The sequence below is a fragment of the Myotis daubentonii genome, chromosome 13, assembly GCF_963259705.1.
Source record: "Myotis daubentonii chromosome 13, mMyoDau2.1, whole genome shotgun sequence".
NCBI lineage: Eukaryota > Metazoa > Chordata > Mammalia > Chiroptera > Vespertilionidae > Myotis > Myotis daubentonii.
Window position 1 is genome coordinate 14,079,564 of NC_081852.1, and position 23,530 is coordinate 14,103,093.

Consider the following 23,530-nt stretch of genomic DNA (forward strand, 5'->3'; position numbering starts at 1 on the left):
CTATTTATACGTTTTCCAGTTCATTGTCTCCCAAATAACGGTTTTCCTGGTCCCCTTTGCAAGTTCTTAAAGAACCCTATGTGCTGGGGCTTTAAGACCTCAATCAAAGACCTGGCCTGGTGCCAGCGCTGATAACTTCGTCCAGGGAAGGTTTATGGCCTCTCTGGAATGGGAGTAGTCTTATTTTCCCTATTATTTAAGCAAGCAAGCATTTACAGGAGCAAAATAGTAGAGTTAAAATTTCAAACAGCAGTTTTTATATAAGATGGATGCTTAACCACCTCATGTGGCTCTTCAGTGTAGTGCCAGCAGAGCTACCTGGAAGGCTTGGCAGAGTCATAGGGTCAAGTTGGTTCCACTCTGGACCCAGTGCATCAAAAGCTCACTACTTCACCGTTGTGAGGTCCCTAGGCGATCCAGATGTTTGGCCAGTTTTGGAAACCACTGCTCAAGGAAATACAACCATCCTAGCAGCTCTCTGGCTGCGTTTTACCTCCACAAGGAGAACCAGAAGCCGTGGGGCCCGGGCTTCTACATCCGTGTAGCCCTTCAGAAGGTGAAGGGGTCCTGCTTAACTCCACGGTGTCATATGCCAAATAATCTCCTTTAACTGCTCATGTCCCTTTAGTAAAAAGCAGCTGCTGACCCAAATCCTTCCCTCTGCATTTCCTGGTCTGACTGCCTCCTGGCTTCAGGCAATTGGCCTGGCTCTGGAACATCTCTGCCAAGTGTCAGAGAAGGTGAGGCACCGCACAGGTGAACCCTGAGGAGGGAATTGTGCACATGAATTTGGGGTCTTTGTGCATGTGTGAGTGTGTGAGTTTCTGTATAGGAACCAGGAGACCCAGTGCTTGAAATTCCCAGCATCCTGCTGTTGACAGCCTCACCCCTACCTCCCACACCCCACCCCCAGCCTATATCCAGGTGTCTTACTCTACACACCGCTTATGGAGCAGCATTGGCCTAGGTGGTGTCAGGGACTCTGGGTGAGGTACGTGCATGCTTGGTCATGGACAAAGTGCCCATAAGTGGCCTTGAGCTGAACATTACAACCCCTGGGCTCAACAGAGATTGTGTGGGTGATAACATGAATCCCCTCCTGCAGGTCCTGGCTCTTATTGTCACCATTATCCTCCCCTTCAAAGCCTTTATCTGACCATTGAATGTAAGGCTACTCCAACCCCAGTCCCCATTACAACACCCAGGTTTATTTTCTTATTGGCAGTTGTGGACATCTGAAATCATCCTGACCATTTACCTGTTGGATTTTCTCAGTGTAGCAAAGTCATTAAGAGGATGCTGGAGCCCTGGCTGGTTTGGCTCAGTGCATAGAGCGTCGGCCAACAGACAGAAGGGTCCCAGGTTGGATTCCAGTCAAGGGCACATGCCTGGGTTGCAGGCTTGATCCCCTGTTAGGGTCAGGCAGGAGGCAGACAATCAATGATTCTCTCTCATCATTGATGTCTCTATCTCTCTCTCCTCTCTCTTCCTCTCTGAAATCAATAAAAATATATTTAAAAAAATAAAAAGAGGAAGTTGGAGCCAGACTGCCTGTGTTCACACCCTGTACAGCTGAAGTCCTGAGCAAGTCACACACACTCTGGGCGTTAGTTCCCTTCGTGGTAAACATGGGCTATGAATAGTGCCCCCCTCACAGGGCTGTGAGGAATAAATGGACTGGCACAAGCATGGCAGCCAGAAGAGCACTGGCCCTGATGAATGCTGTGCAAGCATTCCTTCTTGGTGTTACTGTGATTAGTATGATCACCTGAGTCATACAATGAAGTCCCAGGGCCCATAATAGGGCTGGGGACCACCTCACTCTCTGTAACTGTTGAGTGAATAAATGAATAAACAAATAAAAGAAGGAACTGCAGTCCTCCCCAAAAATGTGTGACCCCACAACATTCTCTGTAGCTTGACTCGGCTCCAAGCTGGAACCAAGAGGGAAGCTGTCAGACTCATTTTGGAAATGGCTCTGGGCATAGCTTCCTTTCTTGGGTAATTGGGCTTAGCTGGGCAGCAGGAGCAGTGGCTTCATGCTGCCCTCTGCTGGTGTCTCTAAGACAGGGCTAGCAAACTCAGAGAGCCAACATGGGAGCCAGGTGAGTTGTAGGGCCCTTGTCTGCAACTTCAGATAGTCCTGCTTTCTTCCCTTCTGCCCTAACGGCTATAACCAGTTAGAATGCATTTCCTAAATGCCCCTACTCTGTAGGGCCAGGTCCAGACATACTCTCCCACTGGGTGACCAGACAGCCCTCATGTCCAGCAATCCCTGGAACTGGTGGAATTCTTTGCTCCTTGTCTGTGTGTCTCTCATGTCCACACTTTCACTGTGAGCTCTTTAGAGTGCCACCCCATCCTCCTTCTTATCTGCCCACCTCAGATTTCTGTGTCTAGGCTGATGTCAGAATCCCTGCAAGGACAGGACTGGCTGGTGGAGGCTGGGTGTGTGGGCATCCCCTTTAGCTACCTCTGTGTATCTTTGTGACCTTCAACCAGAATCAAGCTCTATGCTGCCCTCTTCCCCGCCCTCAGCATCAGCCAGGAGAGACTGAACTTCTCTCAGAACCAGGTTCCCTTTTACAACATTGCTAAGTGTTTACCTCTGACCTTTGTGGTGCAGAGGAGTTCAGGCTGAGGACCTGCAACTAAGGGAACTTGAGAGACTGTCCTGGGACCCATGAGGACACCTAGGAGGGCTCAGCCCACATAGAGATGGTGGGGATCTCCTGCAGGTCTCCAGTGGCGATGACATTGTTGTCCCACTAGCTGTCAGTCTGTGTTGTAACTGAACCTGGGCTTCCTGGAAGCCCAGCTGATGGGAGCACCAGGATTATTGCTGGAGACCCAGAAGGTGCCTTCACTTGCTCACTGATGCAGCTCAGTGGCTCCCCCTGGTTGGGTTCGCTGCGGTCCTGCGGAGCCTTGTCCACTTACACCAAGAACAGCAAACACTAGCACACATGTTGCCCATCTCCTCCCCCATATCAGCAGCAGACATGGCTACTCAACTGCCATATACTCAGCCGGGATGAGACACCAGGGCCATTTTAACCCTGCAGTGACTACCAACGGATCTGAGATGGTGTGTGGAAAAGAACCCACTGCCCAGCTCTGCCTGGTGCTTCTGCCAAGTTCAGCTTCTTGTTCACTTAACAAACTGTGCCATTGGGAGTGCTTTTGTGAGAGTTGCCTGTGTGACCCTTTACCCAGGAAGTGTATCCTCCGGAGAGAAAACCTTGGCCACCTGTGCTGACCCTTTCTCCTGCTCTGTCTGCAGTTCCTAGGTGAGCCTCTCCCCTTACATGAGGTCTGGTTCCCAAGCATCCCAAGGGCAGGGACCCGGAAAGGTGGGTGCATTTTGGATGCACATGTGGAAGGGGTCTGAGGAGTCCAGAGACAGAAGCACCCATAGTCTGAGATGGAGGATGGATAGATGCTTCAGAGATGGCCTAACACCACACTCAATGTCCATGCTTTTATTTTGTCATTTTTTACAATGAAAGTAAAGTACCTTTTCCTCTGAGTATATTTTGAACTTTAGTCCATAATTTTTTGGATGCTTATTGCTATTTAATTTAAGTTTGTTTAATTACTACTAAGATTTTACATTTTTCATGTTTCATTACTATTGGCCATCAGTATATCTTATTTCATGAATTTTCTCTTCTCATTCTTAGATATTTCTCTTCTCATTCCTACTTTGATATTCATCATTTTCTTGTTGATTTGTCTGTTATATACTTTGCAGATAAATGAGCATTTCAATTTTAATTTTACATCGCTTTCCTTTTTGGCAGAGAAGTTTTATATTTTAATTCTGATTTTATTTTTCCTCTAAATGCTTACCCATTTAACACTAGAAAGACTGAAACTTAGTATATATCTATGTTGCCCAAAAGCAGTCAAAATGACTGCATTGTGAAAGAATAATATCGGAGCACTCTTCACTTATGTTCCTTAGCTTTTCCAATAACTCACTTCTATTTGACATTTCTTTCATGAATTTAGGACGCAAAAGAAATAAAACAAACAACTTATTAGAACAAGTATCACTGCATAAAGATTCGAATAACAAGTACTAGTTTAGCTTATTGAGCAACTGCAACTTATCAAGTATCGACAATTTATCATGTACTTGTATGTTATCATGTGACGGTAATCAAAAAAAAATGAAAACTGTTATTTCTTTTTTTTTTTAAATATATTTTATTGATTTTTTACAGAGAGGAAGGGAGAGAGATAGAGAGTTAGAAACATCGATGAGAGAGAAACATCGATCAGCTGCTTCCTGCACACTCCCCACTGGGGATATGCCCGCAACCCAGGCACATGCCCCTGACCGGAATCGAACCCGGGACCCTTCAGTCCGCAAGCCGACGCTCTATCCACTGAGCCAAACCGGTTTCGGCGAAAACTGTTATTTCAATACAGAGCCGAACTGGTCATATAAGAAATTTACTTAATTCAATAATAAGAGTCATTTGATTATTTAAAATTCCCCAGGCAGTCAAAATGACTGCTTTTGGGCAATATAGGTATAACACACACACACACACACACACACACACACACACACACACACACACACACATATATACCAGAAATGAAGGAGGGGAAGGTAACTACAATTATTAATAAACGCATTTATATGTTGTACAAAAAGTCACAAAATTCTAAGACATTGTGTCCTTATATACATAATTGTTTTTCTAATTGAAATTAAAAAGCAGTCAAAATGACTTCCTTGGGCAATCTAGTGTTAACTGAGAATTATTAATTGAACCATGCATTATTTTCCTATAATCTTGTTAACCTGTTTTTATCATGCATATATGACATACATGTATAGACATACTTGGGCCTGGTTTTGGTGGCCTTTACATTTGGCCCATCTGTTCCTGTGTTAGTAATACACTATCACAATTATTTTAGTTTTATAAAACCTTTTAACATAAGAGGACCAACTCCATTCTCATTGTTTTTTAAGTAATTTTTCTGACTGTTCTAGGATGTTTATTTGATCATAAGACCTCCTGATGAGGTCGTCCCAGCCTCACTCTTTTTAGGAACTGAGTCTTTGGAGAACTCACATCCCTCTCATCCTCTTCCTATCCTGTCAGGCCCTCTGTGGCCAGGGCCAGGCGTCCTGGGCTTGCTCAAAACCCAGCAGAGCTTGTACCCTCCCCTTCCTGCCCCAATCCAGCCCTCTGATCACAGAACGCATTCCCTTGGCCTGAAGTTGTCATCTGACCTTGGCCTGACCCCAGCCACTTACATGTGAAATGAATCATTCAGGGAATTAATAAAAGTGCAGAGAGGCTGGCAGTGGGGTCACAGTGCTATTTCCTCAGGTCAGTGGGCCTGGAAATGTCTTGAAAGCACTTTATTCAACCGTACAAACAGGCTTACAAATAGGAAATCAGGATTTCATTCACTCAACTCTTTCATTTTTTCACTCTGTGTTCTCACTAAACAAATATGAAAAGTACCAATTTGCTCAGGTAGGGAGGGCACTCATGAGTTCCTCTGTGGCTCAAGGTTGTTTGAGTCAGGCAGCCTGAGAGAGACTGTATTGTTTAGGTAACTGAAAGTCAAGTAAGTTAATATTCAAAATTTATGCAGTAAAGATGGGCTAGGTATGCTGCAGTGACTACCTCCAAATCTCACTCAAGGTCCGGGCAGATCCATCCTGATAAATATTTAAATTATAAATATGTTGTTCCCTCTAGTAGATGCCTGGGTTCTTGGCTCTAGTATATAAACACTGTTAGCTTGAAAAGGTCAAGCACACCATTAAGCTTGAGTTAAGGATATCCGGAAGATAAGAGTGATTGAGAATGCCCCGAACTTAAGCAGCTCATTTCTCGGTGTTTTTTTTGTCTCAATGGAATTCAGGACAAAGATAGAAGACCCTAACACCAGCAAACACCAGAGTGCGCCCCACTGTCAGTTCATGCTGGGAAGTGGGTTGGTTGGGTAGCAGGAGGGTTGAGAACCAGGAGGTGATCTGAGAATATACTATGGAACTGAGCAGGGGCTTCCCCATGGAGCTGCTGTGGTTGTCACCCTCCACACGTGGAAGGACCCCAGGCTGCTCCCAGGATGTCACCTGGCACTGTGAGGGGCATAGCATCTCCTGAGAGGTCAGAGTCACGCAGTCCTGGCTTCACTTGGCATCCAGGCTACTACACTAGGGACCAAGGCTACTATGGGTGGGGCAGGGCTAATACTCCTTAATGCCTGTGTTCACCTCTGCACATGAATGTGAGTGTAGGAGAGGTCTCTGTGCTAAGAAAGGGTGAAAACCTGAATTTTCTGAATTGCTTGCCTTAGTCCTTGGCTTTCGTCAGGTTTTGTCTACAGAACTCAAACGACCCTCTCTACTTGTTCTCTGTGCTGGAGAGCAAACCAGACCCCGTGCTGAGGTGGATCTAAAGCTTCTCCTAGGGCCCGGGGTCTCAACAGTCCTGGCCTTCAACCCCACAGGACAGTTCTTTTCTTCCCATTGAGTCAGTTATGTCATTTCCCTCCACTGTTGTCAAAGAAATAGGTTATCTTATGTGCTGGGATGGGAAGAGGTCACTTTCAGAAGGACTGCCAGACCACCATGACCTTGCATGGGCCCCAATGGCCATACTGTGCTGTGTGGTCCACCCCCAGGCCTAGTCTATTGGGCCAGAGGTGGGCATCTGAGACAGGCAGATTCACTTCCACAGGAATTTTGACCTGATGTCAAGCCAAAGTTTCTGATCTCTGTGTGACACATGATTCTCTGCTTGGGCAACTGAGAGCCTGAAGCAGAAGAAGGTGGTGGGAGAAGGAGGAAGAGAGGCGAGGATGCAGAGGCAGAAGCAGGGAGACCGCACAGCGCTGCTTGTGCACCGCAGTCCTTGAGCCACCTCAGAACTCTTCATTCTTACAAGAAATGCCTCCCTGGGCTTAAACCATACCCACTGCTTTTTCCTTTCTATTTGCAATGAAATACCTTTCTAATCTCCCTGGTGGATTGGTGTCCAGGTGTGACATCTGAATTGAACATTATTTGCTCCCTGTTGCATAACTGACATATTTCAGAAGCTGCCAGGACTTGGGGCTTTTTTTTTTCAGTAACAGGAAAAAGGTCTTAGCAGAGAGACTGAGCTGTGTGCTATTGCGAGGTGTCGTTTTTGTTTTCCTTTCTTTTTTTTAACCTATCAAAAATCACTTTATTTATTTGAATTATCTTTCATTTTTAAATTGTAGGTGACATACTGTGTTATATTAACTTCAGGTGTACATCCCAGTGATTAGTCAGTACCTAACTTACTAAGTGATCATACCGAAAAACCTCGTACCCATCTGACACCATGGTTATTACATGTGGCTTTTTGCTTTCAGACCTGCTGTCCTACATCTGAGGTTTGGCTGTGGAGTGGTGGGAAGAGGGGTGTAGCCTCCGGTCCCTGGGAACAAAGGAGGGCTGCTTTCCTGTCTTGTTGCCTCTCCTATGAGCCTGGGCTTCATCCAGGTGTCCTTCCAATTTCTTAAGCACAAGTGTCATTAAAGTCAACTGGCATACAGAGGCCTTTGGCCTAAAGGTTGACACGCCAGAAATATAAGGTTTGGGATCAGATGACCTTTCACTAGACCAAGTTGTAGCACTGACACACCTGGGGCCTTGAGCAAGTCTTCCCCTCCATCCCCCCGACCCTGTCTCTGTGGGAGGAGGAGGAGGAACTGCCCAGCTGTCTCTGAGGTGGCATGGGGGAAGAACCTCCAGGACGGAGGCCAGGGCAGGGCTGGGGGTGAACCTGATCGTGGCTGGACCCTCTGTGCCTGAGATCTCAGCTGGAATGAGGATGTGCAGGAGGGACTCCCTCCCATGAGCCGACAGGCAGTCACAATGACAGGGTAGAATGAGGTCCTGGTGTGCAGGGATGCGGAGGAGGCTACTCAACTGGGCCACACAGTCCTGCCATGGAGGCAGATGACCTGCCAGGTCAGCCCACTTCCAGGGCTCAGGCCTTGAAACAAAGAGCAGCCACTGGAACTGCCCAGCCCTGGGGCTCCAGCTGGCATTGGCCAAGGAGTCCGGGGCTCCAGTAGGACCTGAGCAGGCATGTAATGTGGGTGCCAGGGATCTGAGCCCTGGAAAGAATGAGCTCCTCCCTGGAGTGAGGATGAGGAGGGGAGAGAATGGAGAGCTAAGGCTTGAGCAGGTCGCCATTAAGTGGTCAAGAAGAGGAGGAGGGGCTAGCAAAAGAGGAAGATAAGGAACTGCCATAAGGGGACACCAAAGCAAGAGGAGGGAGTGACAGAGGAGGGAGTGACAGAGGAGGGAGTGACAGAGGAGGGAGTGACGGAGGAGGGAGTGACAGAGGAGGGAGTGACAGAGGAGGGAGTGACAGAGGAGGGAGTGACTAGTGGGTTGACAGTTTGAGGAGGCAGAGGACTGAGAAGGAGCCTGTGGATTTTGGGACTTAATTTTATCCCTTGTGAAAGGGAAAGCAGGCTGGCCCCTAATTCCTCTGACAGAAGAGCCACTGAAGCAAGTTTCATATTTTATTCTGAGAGAGGAGTTCCATGGGAGCCCTTGGCTGGTCTCATCCCACGGCTCTGTGCAGAAGCCCGGTCACAGTGATGTCAGCTCTTCCTTGTCATGTGAGCAGCACACGGGTCTGGGCCAGGATCCTGGACCATGGCTGCCTCACCCATCCCAAGGGCTCAGAACTCGCAGATCACAAGGCGCTTCTCTCCACAGGGTGTGTCGTTCCACTTGCCATTGGTGAAGATCTCCACACAGTGCTCAATGCCGCCATAGTTGTCGGGCTGCCTGGGGGCCCAGTTGGAATAGACCAGGGGCTCCCCTCCTGGGTAGGTGAACCTGCCCTCCGTCTGGGAGTCAGTCATGCTCAGGAACGCAGCTCCTTTGTTCTCAGCCTCCAGCAGGTGTTGCAAGGCCTCGTTCTCAGCTGCAGAGCGTGGGGAGGGCAGCTGCCCCCCGGCCTGTGCGCACACTTGTTCTGCTTCCTGGAAAGGTTTCTCAAAGCCTGCTGTCTTGAAGACCTTCTGGCCAACACCTCGGCCATTGGGGAAGAGCTCCACTAGGAGGAGAGGATAGTCAGGTTGGGGTTGTGGAGGCACCTGCCAAAGCTCGATGGCTCTGAGACCTTTGTGCTCCAACCAGAGCCCCAGGCCTCCCATATAGGGCCTCAGAGTACCAGGGAGGACAAAGGTGAGACCCTGGGTCTGCGGTGCGCTCTGGGAGGTGGATCTGCCTGTCTAGTTACAGGTGAGGACACTGGGCTCAGAGAGGTTAAGTAAGAGGCTCAGCTCCATGTGACCATCACATGTAGAGTTGGGGGTCACCCTTATCTGATCTCACACTAGAGCTGAGATATGCTCTTTCTATTGCACCCGTGTTGCATGGCAGAATCGGTCTCCCAGTTATTGGGCGGGACTGGGAAGCTTTGGCATCATGCAGTGAAGTGGCATCACGGCCTCTGAGCGCTGGAAACAAGGAAGAAGCTCCCTCTGACCTCACTGTGGACCCTGCACAACAGCAGCGCATGTGGCATTGACAGGGAGGTCCGTGCCAGGTGTGGATGTGGGAAAGAAGAGGAGAGGGTGGGCCATCTGAGGGCAGCGCTGTGCTAATCTCTGCACTGTGTGCGCCCAGTGTTGGCCTCTAGGTGTGCATGTGGGGGAGGCTGGAGAGCTGGGAGAGAGGACAAGGACAGCTGAGAGGTGTGCGTGGGCGTCAGGGGCAGGAGAGAGTCAGTGCTGAGAGAGGCCTGTCTGGGAGTCAGAGGGCCAGGAATTCAGCCCCGCCTTGGCCATGACTGTCCAGGTGGACAAGGGAAAGTCAGTTCCTTTTTGGGGGTTTCCAGTTCCTCATCTCTAAGATGGAAATACAATTTATAAAAGCATCATCTCTGTGACATTCAACTATATGTTTTCATTCCATCTAATTTTCTAAATCTTTGTTGTTGTTGTGTGTGTATGTGTGTGTGTGTATGTGTGTGCTTTAATATATTTTTAGTGATTTCAGAGAGGAAGGGAGAGGGAGAGAGAGATAGAAACATGAATGATGACAGAGAGTCACTGATTGGCTGTCTCCTGCATGCCCCCTACTGGGGATCAAGCCCACAGACCAGGCACATGCGCTGACCAAGAATCAAACCATGATCTCCTGGTTCATAGGCTGTCTCTCATCCACTGGGCCACTCTGGGCGGGCTCATTTTCCATCCCTTTGGCTTCTGGGTTCATGCATAGAAGCCTTCAGGGCTCCTAAGAGGGCTGTGCTCCACCCCCAAAGGGCTGGTGAGGTTCCCAGGCTGCCCTCTGACCCACTGTGACCCTTTCACAGGGGTTCAGGGGGCAGACTCTCCACAGGCTCAGGAGGGCATCCAGAGAAGCCCTGGACAGGAACACCTGGGTGGGTCTGTGTACATACACGAATATGGCCACGTGCCCATCTGAAGGCACATGGGAGCACTGAAGGCCCACCTGGTGTGTGTGAATATGCATGTGTGTTTGTGAGTGTAGATGACGTGAGGTGAGTGATGGCATGTGTGTAATACACATACATGTGGCAGGTACATATGATGACTTTTCCTTTGTATCAGTGTGCATGTGTTTGAGTGAGCACACATGCATGTTTGTGGAGCGGGGGAACATACTAAATGCTTGAAACCTCACCCTTGGTACGTGGGTACTTAGTGGTTTTAGGTACGTAGGAGCTAACTCCATGTCTCACCCCTGCATGCTCTCCTCCTTCAGAAACTCCTCTTTGGATCAATGAGATTTGATGAATGATGTGAGCTCAAAGCTGACATGGGTAAAGCAGGGAGGAGGAGGGGCAAATTAGGGACTGTGGTGGGGATGCCACAAGCACAGGGCACTGGGCTGTGCTCCTGGAGCCTCTGATTCCTCAGCACCCAGGTTAGGGAAGAGTCTCCACTATGAACACCCAGGGAAGAGTGGGAGAGTCCAGCACTAGGCAGAGCTCAGAGGCAGCCTGCCCCCTGCCAGACCCAGGGCATGTCTCAGGCGAGACTCTCAATGGCCATATGCCAAGGTCAGACCTCACAGCCTTGAATGCAAGCACAGCATGCCAGCCCCAACTCTCAGGACAGTGTCAGGAGTCACTGCTGCTGTGGGCTGGGCAGCAACTTCTTGAGGGGTGTGCACCCCTAGCCCCATAGAGATAAGAAATGCATCCTGGGGAGAAACCAAGATGGCGGCATAGGTAAACACCTGAAATTGCTGCCTCACACAACCACTTCAAAAATACAACTAAAAGACAAAACGGACATCACCCAGAACCACAGCAAGGCTGGCTGAGTGGAAATTCTACAACTAGAAGGAAAGAGAAAAGCACACTGACACACAGAGGAGGTGCAGAAGTCATGTGCAGAGGTACGGAGGCACACGCAGAAAGGGCTGCAACTGAGGACACCATTGTCTTTTTCAATCAGGAGGGAGACACATGCTCCCGCTCTGAACTCCAGTTCCTGGCTAGTCTCTGGGGACCCAACTCATACGAGGAGAAACTGGACTGTCTGGTATTGGGTAGAACTCGAGGGTGGCTTTCTCTCAGAGGTGCTTGCAGTGATTACCACGGGTCACTGAGACCAGGGGCCTGTTAGGGCAGGACTGAGGAAGAGCCATAGCTGTTTGCTCCGCCCTGTTGATTCCCTGAGACCCCGCCCCACCCAAGCTGTGTGCCGAGGTTTTTGCATATGAATGGCCTGGCCCTTTGCAATCTAAAATTACCTAACAAACTGCAGCTGGGTCAGAGAGACCCAGAACTTCCAAAAGAAGGTCCAAGGCCACACAGCAGCTTGCATTGCTTCACAGCTGGGCCTCATCTGGGCACCTCCAAACCCCAAACAAAGAAGAGGAATCTGCAGATCTCTCAGTAGCTCCTGCTGGGTAGCCTCAAGCAGAAGCTAAATCAGCACCTCCTTAGAGATCCAAGACCAGTGTACCCAGTGGTCAGACTGGGACCATCCAGATTACAGCTCCTCAGATCCATAAGGGACACACTCAGGGGGCAGACTTAGTGAGCACCAAAGCCCCACTGAAGCAAGTCTTGCCTCAGAAGGGTGTCTCCAGCACAGAATTTCTCCCACCATAGACACATCTGATTCACACAACCAATTGGCCTGGAGGTCTATTCCCCCCAGTGATACCTACAACAATCAAGGCTTAACTACAACAATACTGTGCACAAAGTCCACAAAGTGGTGCACCAAGAGTGTCCACCTCAGGTAATTGGGGAGGCTGAGCCACTGAGCCCTATAGGACACCTAGCACAAAAAGCCACTCTATCAACACAGGAAAGCAGCCAAAATGCAGAGACAAAGAAACAGGTCACAAATGGCAGAAATGGAGGAAAGCAAACTACTGGATATAGAGTTCAAAGCCATGGTTATAAGGTTTTTCAAGAATTTTCTAGAAACCGCCTATCAATTAAGTGAGACCGTAGATAAATCTAGTGAGACCCTCGAGGAATGAAAAAGGACCAACTAGAAATTAAGCATACATGAATGAAATAAAGAATATTATACAGAGATCCAACAGCAGACTAAAGCAGCGGTTCTCAACCTGTGGGTCGCAACCCCTTTGGGGGTCGCCTAAGTACATCCTGCATATCAGATGTTTACATTATGATTCATAACAGTAGAAAAGTTACAGTTATGAAGTAGCAACAAAAATAATGTTATGATTGGGGGTCACCACAACATGAGGAACTGTATTAAAGGGTTGTGGCATTAGGAAGGTTGAGAACCACTGGACTAGAGGATCTCAAGTATCAAGTCAAAGATTTGAAATACAAAGAAGCAAAAAATACCCAACTGGAAAAACAAAAAGAAAAAAGAATCCAAAAATATGAAGATAGTGTAAGGAGCCTCTGGGACAGCTTCAAGCATACCAACATCCAAATTATGGGATGCCAGAAGAAGAGAGAGAGCAAGATATTGAAAACCTATTTGAAGAAATAATGACAGAAAACTTCCCCTACCCGGTGAAAGAAATAGACTTACAAGTCCAGGAAGTGCAGAGAACCCCAAACAAAAGGAATCAAAAGAGGACCACACCAAGACACATCATAATTAAAATGCCAAGAGCAAAAGCCAAAGAGAGAATCTTAAAAGCAGCAAGAGAAAAACAGTTAGTTACCTACAAGGGAGTACCCATACGACTGTCAGCTGGTTTTCAACAGAAACTTTGCAGGCCAGAAGGGAATGGCAAGAAATATTCAAAGTGATGAATAGCAAGAACCTACAACCAAGATTACTTTACCCAGCAAAGCTATCATTCAGAATTGAAGGTCAGATAAAGATTTTCACAGGTAAGAAAAAGCTAAAGGAGTTCATCACCACCAAACCAGTATTATCTGAAATGCTGAAAGGTATCCTTTAATAAGAGGAAGAAGAAAAAGTTAAAGATAAAAATTATGAACAACAAATACATCAACAAGTGAATCTAAAAATCAAGTGAATAAATAATCTGATGAATAGAATAAACTTGTAAGTCTAATAGAATCAGGGACATAAAAAGGGAGTGGACTGACAATTCTTGGGGCGGAAAGGGGTATGGGGGGTGCAGGAAGAGACTGGAAAAAAATTGTACACCTATGGATCAGGACAGTGTGTGTGTGTGGGGGGGGTAAGGGCAGAGGGTGGGGTGGGAACCAGGTGGAGCTATGGGGGGGGGGGAGAGGAACAAATGTAATAATCTGAACAATAAAAATTTAATTAAAAAAAAGAAAGAAATGCATCCTGGGTAGTGGGGTGTCCAGGGACCATCACAGGATGCAGGAGGGAAGGTCTAAACTGCACTGGGCTAGGGGCATTGATCTTGCTCGGGTCACAGGTGGCTGTGATGGTGGGGGCTGGAGCCTGGTAGCCTTGACCATGCTGAAGCCAGCTCAATGAGCTGGTGTTGGGGCCACACCCTGCCCCATGTCCCTTAAATCTGCTTCCAGTTCCAGGAACATGTGGCTGCTCTGCTTTGCCCCACCCTATCCTTAGCCCCAGGTCCTGCCCATTGTCCAAACCCACTATCACCCTAGAGCAGTGATGGCAAACCTTTTGAGCTCGGCGTGTCAGCATTTTGAAAACCCTAACTTAACTCTGGTGCCGTGTCACATATAGAAATTTTTTGATATTTACAACCATAGTAAAACAAAGATTTATATTTTTATATTTATTTTATATATTTAAATGCCATTTAACAAAGAAAAATCAACCAAGAAAATGAGTTCGCTTGTCACATCTGACACGCGTGTGATAGGTTTGCCATCACTGTCCTCGAGCCCCCAATCCTAGAACCAGGCCTGCCTCAGGCTCGGCCAACTCCAAACCCAAACACAGACCCTGCCTGGGGCCTGCCCTTGGTGACTGGCTCAGGTTCAGGTCCAGGTCCAGGAACTCACCTTTCTTATACTGAAGGAAGGCTCCCTGAAGTTGTCCTACCTGCCCCTGCAAGGCCTCCACCTGCTGCCTCAGAGCAGCGATGTCTGCAGGAGAGAGAGGCCCAGTGAAGACCAGTCCCTCACAGCCAGGGATTGGCTCAGAGCCGGGGTCCCAAGGGAAGGTGCTCAGTGACAGGCTTTCCTGGGGGAGGGTTAAGGGGCTGGACCCCAGGAAGCCCACAGCCGCTGACACAGCTGGCCCTGCTGCCCACAGGTCCCTGAGGCTCTGTTGTGAGCATGCTGTACCCTGAGCAGGTGCTGGCACCCGACTAACTCTGATCCAGATGGCATTTCACAGCAAATTCTGAGTCTGGGAGCACATCTCTGGTGGGGGTAGGGGTGGCGGGGGCAGCGATTGCTCATTCCTCAAGCACTCCCCATCCCTGGGTTATTTGGTGCTCAAAGCTCTCTGATGAACTGGGAAGGGAGCTGAGGTGTCCCAGTGATCAGATGGGAAGCTGCTCAGGCAGGCGCTCCCCCGAGCACAGGGTCTATCCAGAGCCTCATCTTCCTACCTTCAGCCTGACAGCCTTTCCCAGTTTCACACCCGCCTCCTGCCCCCACAATGGCCTGACCACTTAGCTAGAGGGCCCTCCTCCCTCTGCACCCTGGTGGGGCGCCCAGAGCCAGGGGAGGCGACCTTACCTGGAAGCCCACTCTCTCCCTTTGGTCCTCTCTCCCCAGGAGCACCTCTGTCCCCCTTCAGTCCTGGGGAGCCCCTGGCGCCTGGAGGTCCCTGTGGTCCCGGGGGTCCTGCAGTCCCTGAGATCAGACAAGAAGAGGAGGGTGAGCTCAGCACACATTTTCCCCCTCCCGGCATAGGGGCTGTGCTATTGTCCAGCAATACACCCTCCCACGTACAGTCTGTCCCAAAGCCAGCCACGCACCCTCTCTGCAGACTACTGACCCATCACCCCGCACCCGGCCTTCCCCGGATGCAGACTGTCCCTTCTGTTCACAGCGCACTCTCCCCAGTTACAGAGCTCAAGCCCAGGGAGGCACCTCCTTTCACAGACTCCCCAAGTCCCAGTGTTGCAGCTCTGAGCTGGCGGGTGATGGGGGAGGGACAGGCATCTGCAGCTTCAGGTGGACACAGGAGGACCGAAGGCCCGCCCAGCTTTTTCCATCACTCACCTGATTCCCCTGTACGCCCAGGGGCTCCACGCTCACCAGGGGCACCTTTCTCTCCTTTGGGACCTGGGGGTCCTCTTGTCCCTGCAGAGCCCTGCACGCCTGGGGCACCCACTTCTCCTGAGGAAGGAACAGATTGGGACAAAGGCTGCTGAGAGTGTCTGCAGGCTGAATCATTTCCTCGGTTCCACGTGGAGAAGGAGAACTGGGGTCTATGCACCCCACTGTCTGGGATCTTCCAGATGTGGGAATTTGGGGGGCAGGGGCCACAGCAGGGCCTTCCAGTGGTGATGGCCTGGCTTCCCTGGCACGCTGAGCATCCTTAGGTCACATCATGGGTTGCCACTGTCACTCCTCCCTCTCCCTTCCGGACCTCCACACACCAACCTCCTACCTTTGGGTCCAACGTCTCCTTTGGGGCCTGGTTTGCCTTGGGGTCCTACATTCCCCTGCATTCCTGAGGGACCCTCTGGTCCAGCCGGCCCGCGCACACCTGGAGGTCCCGGAGGTCCTGGGAAAAGGACCAGCCAGTTAGTGCATGGAGTCTTCTTGGGAGGGGGAGAGCGTGAGAAGGTGAGAGCAGTCATAGAGGTCAGAGAACAGCACCATCCTACAGACGCCGCCCAGCAGTATTACCACCTTCCCTGTGTGAACCCAGCGCCACCCGCAGGGCACCCTCCTTCCTGGGATGGGTATGTGCATCCTCCTGCATGGCCTAGTGGCAGGCATTGCAGTCCACACCCACTGCTCACCACATGGCCCTGAGTCTCCTTTCGGTCCAGGTTCTCCAGCAGGACCGTTGTCCCCTTTGGGCCCAACTGGGCCAGCAGGTCCAGGCATCCCCATGGGTCCTCTAGCTCCTGGTGAACCTGCAGCAGCAGAAGAAATGGGCATAAACCTGGCCCTGGGACTAGGGGAAGCAGCACCTGCCGGTCAGCCCTGCATTCCTTCAGGTTCCGCAGGTGTAGACATTCCACCTCCACACTCCTCAATCCAGTGGTGACCCAGGAGGCGGGTGTGCACATCCCCATTTCACAGGTGAGGAACCAGGCCTGCCAGAGCTGGAGGGGGTCACGCCAAAAACTGTCTGATTTCCATGCAGTGCACCTTTCCTGACCAGAGGCTGAAGATTTACAGCAGGGGATCTGCCAGCTTTTACCCTGGATCATGGACACCTTGTTTTCCACTTCCTAGGACCAAACTTTATATCAGAAATGATCCCTGACATGAGTCACCAAGGAAATGCAAATAAACCCATGAGATATCATCTCTCCCCTCCTAGAATGGCGACTATAAAAAACATAAAAGCTCACAAGTGTTGATGAGGATGTGGAGAAGAAGAACCCCTATGCACTGTTGGTGGGATTGTAAATTGGTACAGCCACCATGTAGATCAATATGGAGTTTCCTTAAGACATTAAAAAGATAATTAAAAAATATATATGATCCAGCAATACCACATCTGGGTTTTATCCAAAAGAAATAAAATACTAGTTTGAAAAGATATCTGGTTCATTGCAACTTTTTTTTACAGTAGCCAAGAGGTGGAAACAACCTAATACTGTCCATAATGGATGAATGGATAAAAATGTCACACACACACTGGAATATTATTCAGCCATAAAAAAATCCTACCATTTGCCACAACATGAATGGACCTTGAAGGAATTATGCTAAGTGCCCTACATCATACAAATTAAGACAGATACAGTATGATCTCACTTATATCTGGATTCTAAGAAACAAAACAAAGAACCTGAACTCAGAAGTGCACAGGTCAGATTTTTGGTGGTTGCATAAGATGGGAGCTGGGTGGTAAGCAAAAAGGTTGAAGGTCAGTTATAAAATAAATAAGAGCTAGGGATGCAATGTACAGAATGGTGACTATATTTAATACTACTATCTCTCCATATAAAAGGCTATTATGCTAAGTATCTGAGCCTCCGTACAGCTGCTATAATGCCCACTGACCACCAGGCAGCAGGCCCTCAACACAGGAGCTGCTGAACTGCAGTGATTTGACAGCGATGGCTCTCGGGTGATGCACCCCGAACCAGAAAGGAGGAAGCCCGATTCCTCGAGGGGCCATGCGATTCCACCTTTGGCCATGGGTTATGTTGTTGCTGGGGAACAGTTGACCCTGAATCTAGTTTATTGCACACTTGTGTTTGCGTTCCACACCCTGTATGACAGCAACTTTGCATCGTGCCCTCTTGCACTCTGGGACCCCTCGGGGGATGTTGGAGAGCCAGTTTTGGCCCAATCCCCACAGGCCAGGCCAAGGGACCCCACCTGGCAGAGGGACCCCACTGTTGCACCCTCCCAGGTGCAGCCGGCCACGGAGGGACCTGGGGAAGTTGGCTCCAGGGCATGTCCGGCCTGTCTCACCCAGTTCCACCCCACTGACCACCTTCTAATTAATTTCCTTTCAATGTGCACGAATCCATGCACCAGGTCACTAGTATTATATGTTTGAACATTACCAAGAGAATATATCTTAAAAGCACTCATCACAAGGAAAAAAAAGTAACTATGGGTGATGTTGAATGATCATTTCACAATATATACAAATATTGAATCATTATGTTGTACACCACCTAAGAGTAATACAATGTTATATGTCAACTAGAGGCCCAGTGCATGAATTCTTGCACAGATGGGGTCCCTCCACCTGTCTGGCAATTGGGGCCAATAGGGGCCAACTCTCCCAGTCCCTGTGGGAGGTTGGCTGGCCAGGGAGGAGCCGAGAAAGGGCTCCAGGGATGTCTGGCCAATATCATCCAGTCCCTGATTGGCCGACACCAGCAGCAAGCTAACCTACCTGTCAGAGCGTCTGCCCCCTGGTGATCAGTGCACCTCATAGTGAACAGTCGAGCAGTCAACAATTCGGTCAACCACTTGGTCGGACACTTAGCATATTAGGCTTTTATATATATAGGTTACATCTCCATAAAAAATAGAAAAAGCATTGTCACATGCTCTGGAACCTATAGAAAACAGACCAAATTATTATCTAATGCATCATTAAGGGGGGAAAGGACATTGTAAATACTATATTGAATATGATTCTGTTTCATGAGCATCTACAGACATTGTAGGGTGTGTGCACATGTCATACTTATTGGAAAATCCCCAGGAAAGGCATATACAAAATGTTAAATAGTTTTTTTCTAAGTGTCACAAAGGTAATTTTAACTTTCTTCTTGTTGTTTATCTTTAGTGACCACATAGTATTTTTTATTGGAAAAATAGTCAAACATTTTAAAAAGACCTGTTACCCAAAGAAAGGCTGCTTAAGCCTTAAGTTTTACAAGATTTTCCCAAAAAGAAAGGAAGCAGCGCCAGCCAGTTTTTCTCAGTGGTTAGAGCGGTGGTCAGTAAACTGCGGCTCGAGAGCCACATGCGGCTCTTTGGCCCCTTGAGTGTGGCTCTTCCTAAGCCTTAGGAGTACCCTAATTAAGTTAATAACAATGTACCTACCTATATAGTTTAAGTTTAAAAAATTTGGCTCTCAAAACAAATTTCAATCGTTGTACTGTTGATATTTGGCTCTGTTGACTAATGAGTTTGCCGACTCCTGGGTTAGAGCATCAGCTCGCAGACTGAAGGGTCCTGGGTTCGATGCTGGTCAAGGGCATGTACCTCGGTTGCAGGCTCCATCCGACCAATTGATGTGTCTCTCTCACATCGATGTTCCTGTCTCTTTGTCTCTCCCCCTCCTTTTCCCTCTCTAAAAATCAATGGGAAAAACAGCCTGGGATGAGGATTAACAAAAAAAGACACTAAAGGGAGCAAATGGCTATTAACATTTAAGGATTTTACACTTAATTCTATGAGTTTGGTTCTTCCTTTTTATTGAAGTGAAAGTTGTGGGGAAGCACAGAACTTGGTTGGAATGTCTGTGAGGAGGATTCTCTGAAAGGTCGGGACCTCTGAGGGGACCTTGCCCAAGGCGGCAACCCCTGCCTTGACTTTTCCAAACAAGTCCCATTCCCTGGGGTCTTTTGCTAGAATCTCTATATTTAGTCTTTAAAGACCTGACCTTGAAGAAGCACATACTTTCTCAAGGATACTTGCCCTGCTGATTGTATCTTGAGGTTAATTTGAGTTCAAGCTGTTGTGACAATAAAAAGACAACAAGGCAGGCGAACAGGCCTGCTTTTAGGACTGAAGTAAAAGAGTCCCTTAGCCCTCTCTTTCACAGACACCTGTTTCGGAGTGATCTGTTCATCCGTCACTCAGGGGCTGCTGGTCAGCCCTGGCAGAAAGTTCTAGAATGTAAAACCAACCTTTTTAAAGTATACAGTTTAGTGGCATTTAGCACCTTCACAATGTCGTGCAACTACCACTTCCATTTAGTTCAAAAACATTTAATCATCCCAAAGGAAAACCTCATAAGCATTCAGCAGTCACTCCCTACCCCCTCTCCCCCTCCCCACCCCTGGCTATCACAGCTCTGCTTCCTGTTTCTATTACCTACTCCAGATAATTCTTATCAATGGAATCATACACTATATGACCTTTTGTGTCTGCCTTCTTTAACTTGGAGTGAGTTCTTGAGGTTTATTCACTTCGTAGAATGTAACATTTTCTTTGTATAACTCAATAATACGCTATTGAATGGTTCAATAATATGCCATTGTATAACCGAATAATACACCATTTTATGGATAGAACACATATTGCTTATCTATTCATCAGTTGATGGACATTGGGTTATTGTGAATTAAGCTGCTATGAACCTTCATGGGCAAACAGAAAAGAAAAGACACCAGAAGGAAAGACAGGTGGGGGAAGGTAGGAGATGGTAAATGAGTGATAAATGGTGATGGAAGGAAACTTGACTTTGGGTGGTGAACACATAATACAATATACAGATGATGTATTATATTGAAACCTATATAATTTATTAACCAATGTCACCCCATAAATTCAATAAAAAATAAATGAGTAGCACTGATTTATTACAGTATGAGTAATGAAGCAGAGAGAGAGAGAGAGAGAGAGAGAGAGAGAGAGAAATAAACCCAACTTGTTCATTCACTTCCTTGTCCATTTGCTCATTATTTTATTTATTTGTTCACTGGAAACATAACTTCATGCTTCGCACCAGGTAAGATGCAAGTGTGAGCACCAGGTCCTGTTCTGTAAGGGATTAGTAGCAGAATATTGAACCCTGAGGCACAGTAATGAGTGTGGAAGACAATGTGTGAGGTGCCCCTCAACCCATCCCAGCTCCCCACTCAGAGCACATACTCCTGTACTCAGAGCTCTTTTCCTGATGGAGGAAATGGTGCTTCAAGGGTGAGGAAGATTTAGAGAGATTTGTAGAGGAGAGGTAAGTTTTCTGACATGGAATCCATGCTCCCAGGGCAGGGGGGCCAGGCCCAGTAGGGCAAGGTGGGGTGGGGAACTGGTGACTTTAAGAGGCTGTGTGCTGGGCATTGTGTCCTGCTTTCAGCTACAGCCTCACTAGGAAAGAAATGGAACCCAGAGGGCATCTCCATGGGACCCCGGCTCCACCCTTCTCCTCTGCTCAAGGGTCTCCTGTTCAAGTCCATCTTGACCTCGATGGCAACTTCTTGGGACCACGTGCATCGGAATCTGCAGGGCAGGTGGTCATAAGTCCCACCCAGACATACTTGGATCAGGGTCTGAGGCTGCCCCAAGCTCTCCAGGAAATTCTGGACCCATAAGGGTTACGTGACTGAAGTGCCTGGGATTAAGGAGCCAGGGTGGAATGTAGTCCCCAGTCTGACTGGGCACCGTTCTCTCTCCAAGCCCCAACCCAAGGCTAGGCTTGGAATGTGCATGAGGCACCTGCAGAAGAGAGGGAGGTCTCAGCCATACTCCATGCCACAGTTCAGAGGGAAAGGCTCCCTCTCGGTTCAATTCAGAGCCCCATTGGGAGCTAAAGGGAGCTGGGATTCTCCAAGAGAGAGCTGGCACCTTGCATACCACCCTTCTTCTGGGTCCACTTCCAGGCGGCCTTCTTAAGCCCCAGCCCAGTCCCATTGGGAGCCACCTTCTCTCTGTAAGGGACAGATGAATACTTCCTTGTTCCTCACCCCACCAAGCTGGCAATGTTACCTATTCTTTCCAGCTTAAATGTCTTCTTCTTCCTTCAATCAAAATGCAAACTCCACAAAGATAAAGGTCACACTGGATCCCTCCTTAGCCCACCCAGGGCCACAAAGGCCCCTTCATCCTTGTTGCTGGCTTATTGAATTCTCTCTTCTTGTCAATCAGACCCAGACTCTCCCCTATGGGGAGTATTTCTTGGATAACACCCTTAATCATAGCACCTTTAGAAAGCGCAGGAGAATTCACCTGATGGTACAGAGGGAGACACAACTTTATCCTGAAGACTCAACAAAGAATAAAGCCTTGGCTCAATTTTTGTCACCGTGTGGGATTCTTCCCACTTACAGATGAGCACACGGAGACTCAGGGACACTGAGCGGCTTGTCCCAGGGGTCCCTGCTGTGGAGGGGAGCCAGCAATCAAGCACAGATCTGCCTGGCACAGAAGCCCGTGTCCTTATCACCTTCCATATAGGATGTCACAATTTCATTACCTGTCAAATGAGGTTAATATGTCACTTATAAGTAGGATTAAGTGAATTACGCAAGTGAATGGCCTAAAGAGGGCTGGACAAAGAAATATGAGCTCCCTTCCCTCCTCTCCATAGTGCATTTAGATAAATCCTTTTGATCAGGCCTGAGTGTGGGACCAGGGGGCCTCATCTTTGCCCACCTCTCAGGCAGTAGAATTAGTTACATATTTCACACTCTGCACAGAAATCATCACACCACAATGAACAATTGCAAGTGCTGCAGCTTGGTTCTAGAGGGCCCTGAAGACCAGTCATTTACCCACAATTTGCTCATTGTTGGGGAGAGAGGAATCAGAAGATCCTAGGGGAGGAATCCTGACAGTTAGGGGAGGGGAATAACACCTCAGGGCTCAGGGCAGCCTGTCATTTGCCAACTGGTAACGAGGTGCTCTAGGTGGACTGAATGTCTAGGGGACTTCTCCCCAAGGAGGTGGGTTCCAGGGCTTCCACAGCAGAACACCAAGAGTTGCTGAGTTGGTTACAATTCCAGTGCCCACCCATGCCCACCAGGAGAAGCCCATGGTCCCAGCTCTACCTGGATCCCCCTTCTCGCCCCGGGGGCCTTCTCTCCCATCTCGTCCATCACGACCAGGCAGGCCATCCTCCACAGGGCTACACATGACCAGGGTGCAGGCATCAATCAAAGATTTCCGGGGAAGGATCGTCACATCTGCTCCCCGTGACCTTGGAGACTGTGTGAGCAGGACCAGCATGGAGAGGAGGAGCAGGGCCTTCAGTGGTGGACAGAAAGAGAAAGGACATGCTCTTGGTTCCAGAACACAAGTTAGTGCTTAGCCCAGTGCCCGGAGTCAGAGAGGCACTTTCCTACCGCCTCGCCCCTTCTGTGAGATCAGGAGCAGCAGGACTCCGAAAGCAATTTAGGGCAAGGCGGCCATACAGTCTGGCCTGGGAGGCCATGAGTTACCCAGCTGAACTCTGACATGGTTATTAGCAACATCTACCTCTTCCCAGATGCCCCGTTTTGTCCCTTCTAGTGACTTCCCTTTCACTGCTATCGGCCCAGCTAGGCTGTGAACTCCTCACTGAGGCCACCTGTCACATCAGGAAGGACTCATGAAGTGCCTTTGGACAGGACAGTTCCCCTCTTTGAACCTCCTTCTCCCTCTCTGTATCAGTAAGGTGGCTGGGCAAACCCATTTCCTGTCACTTGTAGCCTTGGATGGACCAGCACTGGTGGTTTCAGTGCTTGTCTCTGGACTAGACACTTTCTCCATGAAGAAAGTTCCAGATGGAACCCAGAAAAAGTTCTCAGAATAGTTGGAGAGACCCTGGGATGCCTAGAGTGCTGCCC

General features: G+C 48.7%; 1 protein-coding gene across 1 annotated transcript; it reads right to left on the bottom strand.

Annotated features, from left to right (window-relative positions):
- Nucleotides 1–7,756: 7,756 nt before the first annotated feature.
- On the bottom strand, nucleotides 7,757–23,161 carry LOC132214643 (pulmonary surfactant-associated protein D-like). Its single transcript, XM_059661971.1, has 8 exons — nucleotides 23,144–23,161; nucleotides 22,754–22,949; nucleotides 16,355–16,471; nucleotides 15,997–16,113; nucleotides 15,606–15,722; nucleotides 15,117–15,233; nucleotides 14,433–14,516; nucleotides 7,757–9,089 (listed from the first exon to the last, which is right to left on the bottom strand). Exons 1-8 carry the CDS (start codon nucleotides 23,159–23,161, stop codon nucleotides 8,710–8,712), a joined length of 1,146 nt encoding a protein of 381 aa, XP_059517954.1. The 3' UTR covers nucleotides 7,757–8,709.
- Nucleotides 23,162–23,530: the final 369 nt, after the last annotated feature.